This window comes from Rhinichthys klamathensis, unplaced genomic scaffold (assembly GCF_029890125.1).
Source record: "Rhinichthys klamathensis goyatoka isolate OS25496 unplaced genomic scaffold, OSU_Roscu_1.1 h1tg000886l_1, whole genome shotgun sequence".
NCBI lineage: Eukaryota > Metazoa > Chordata > Actinopteri > Cypriniformes > Leuciscidae > Rhinichthys > Rhinichthys klamathensis.
The window spans coordinates 240,001-242,500 of record NW_026607242.1 but is presented as its reverse complement, the minus strand read 5'-3'; the positions used below and the strand labels follow the sequence as shown (position 1 = coordinate 242,500).

Here is a 2,500-nt window from a genome sequence, read left to right as displayed (position 1 = left end):
TTGGTCTATATCGCTAATGTTGCCCTTCATGACGACTGTGAGGGGGGTGAATATTTTTATAACTCATCCGTTTAAATTATATTAAGCCTTAAAGTTCTGCATAATTAAGGGCGTGGCCACTTGAGTGACAGGTGGATTGCCGCTGATGTCACTACTTGCCGTTTGTCTGCTAGCGTTAGCGTCACGTCACGTCACAAAATTGCTCTTCAGAACCAACGGGTGACGTCACGGACACTACGCCCATATTTTTTTGCCCTATTTTAACGATCTAATCGCATGGTCTAAAGCGCACAGCGCAAGTGCACTCAGAGCCTGTCCGAATCCACTTTTGCTAGTTTAACGACGGGAAAAATGGTCGGCGCTCCCGGCGCTGGTCTAAAAGTGTCGTCTCTATTCTCTTAATGAGTAATGGGTGTGTTTTGGGCGTAACGTGTAATAAACCAATCAGAGTCTCATCTCGCATTCCCAGTTGCGCTCACATGGCGGATTTGCTATTTACATGAAGGAATTTGCAAGCGGAAAGACTGATCTGATCTACTCGTGCGCGAGGTTAAAGCTGTGTGTGTGTGTGTGAGGTTAAAGCTCAAAAAGCCGGATTCCACCATATCTATACACACAATATTAATCTTTTACATTGTAATACTTTTATCTTTAATATTTGCATGTTTGTATGCTGTTGCGCGTCCATGTGTGTGTAATAAGCAGAGTGTAGCGTGTTGTGGACCCGCCTAGGCTCACATTACTAACGCGCTCTTTAAATAACAAAATAATACATAATATAGCGCCACTGACTTTAGAGCCGGTTCAGTTGGTCAACGGCTCAGTGTATTTCAGTTCCTCACAATAGCAACGGTCCAACAATGCGCCCGAACACACACCTGGTTCTCAGACCCGCCGCACAAATGGGTGCAAATGCATTTGCTATTTAAACAACGTGACGCAGGACGAGAAAATGAAAACTGCGTCGGGCTGAGACTAACAGAACACACTAGCGTCGCGCCTGGCGCTGCATTGCACCGGGTGTGTGATAGAGCCCTATAGGTTTTACACAGCGATGGAGGAACCATTTTTTCTTTAAACATTTTCCCATCATAAAGAACCTTTTGATGCCCATTGAGAACCTTTATTTTTAAGAGTGTTCAAGCATCCTCAACTAAAACGCCAGTGCTTGTTATATTTCCCACATTAGTCGTTACTGTTAAAACATTGTTAGTGATTTGCTCATTCAGTTTCAGTTCCATGGAAAATCACATTAGACATGTTAAAAGCAATACATGAGTAACACTGACCACAGTATACGATGATTTCCAATAGTCTAATTCCCTTGAGTCCGAGGGAAGGAGTTGCGGATCACGACTCCCGTTTCTCCGACAGGCTGTTGAGCGCCGTCTCCTCGCTCTTGGACTGGAGATCTCCTTTCTTGGAGGATTTTTTGGTGGCTCTGGAGAGCCGGCGTCTGAAGGAGTCTCCGGCTAGGAAGTACAGGACCGGGTCCACGCAACTGTTGAGACTGGCCAGGCCGCGGGTCACCTGGTAGGTGGCGTACACTCGGTCGTTGAAGCCACACATGTCCGGGCTCTGGAAGTACAGTCTCGCTCGCATGTTCAGGTTCTTCATGACGTGGAAGGGCAGATAGGACACGGCGAAGACCGTCAGGACGATGATGACTAGGTAAATGGACTTCTTCCTTAGCGGTGCGTTGTCCATGTCGTTGCAAATCAGGGCTTTGACGATTCCTCCATAACAGCTGAAGATAATGATGAAAGGGATGCAGAAGCCGAACACCGTCAAGCACATGCTATAGACGAAGTAGCCGGGCAGCTCGTCTTCGGTCGTGGTGTCGTAGCACGTCGTGAGCCCCTTCTTCGGCCCGGTGCGCGAGTAATAGAGAATAGGAGCGATTCCCACCACGACCACGACCCACACGAGCGCCACGGTGCGAACGGCGTTCTTCTTCTTCAGCCGGCCGAGAGATTTCAGAGGATGGACGACGCCGGAGTATCTGTGAACGCTGATGCACGTGAGGAACAAGATGCTCCCGTAGAGATTCACGTGGAATATGAACCTCTGCAGTCTGCACAACACGTCTCCGAATATCCAGTCGGTTTTGTTAAAGTAGTAGAAGATGAGGAACGGGAGCGAGAGCACGTAACAGAAATCCGCCAGTGCCAGATTGAACATGTAGACGGAGATGCTGCTCCACGGCCTCATGTGACACACGAACATCCAGATGGCCACGCTGTTCCCGACGAACCCCGTGAGGAACACCAGGATGTAGACGGTGGGAAGATAGTAGAACTGAAACCCAGTCTTGGTTAGCGGGCATCTTGCCGTCTGGTTTGTAAACTCGGTGACGTTGTTCAAGAGCGACGTCAAGTTATTAAACTCCGCTGTCATGTTGCCGAGGATCAGCAGGTGTGTGATCTACAGAGCGAAGAGAAGCACGATTTAATGGACAACGCAGCGATATCAGTCAGCAATAGCCGTCATTTCTCCGTCT

At 48.4% G+C, this 2,500-nt stretch overlaps 1 protein-coding gene across 1 annotated transcript; it reads right to left on the bottom strand.

Annotated features, from left to right (window-relative positions):
* Nucleotides 1-842: 842 nt before the first annotated feature.
* p2ry1 (purinergic receptor P2Y1) lies at nt 843-2,397 on the bottom strand. The gene has a single exon (XM_056243997.1). The coding sequence runs from the start codon at nt 2,395-2,397 to the stop codon at nt 1,351-1,353; it is 1,047 nt and encodes a 348-aa protein (XP_056099972.1). The 3' UTR covers nt 843-1,350.
* Nucleotides 2,398-2,500: the final 103 nt, after the last annotated feature.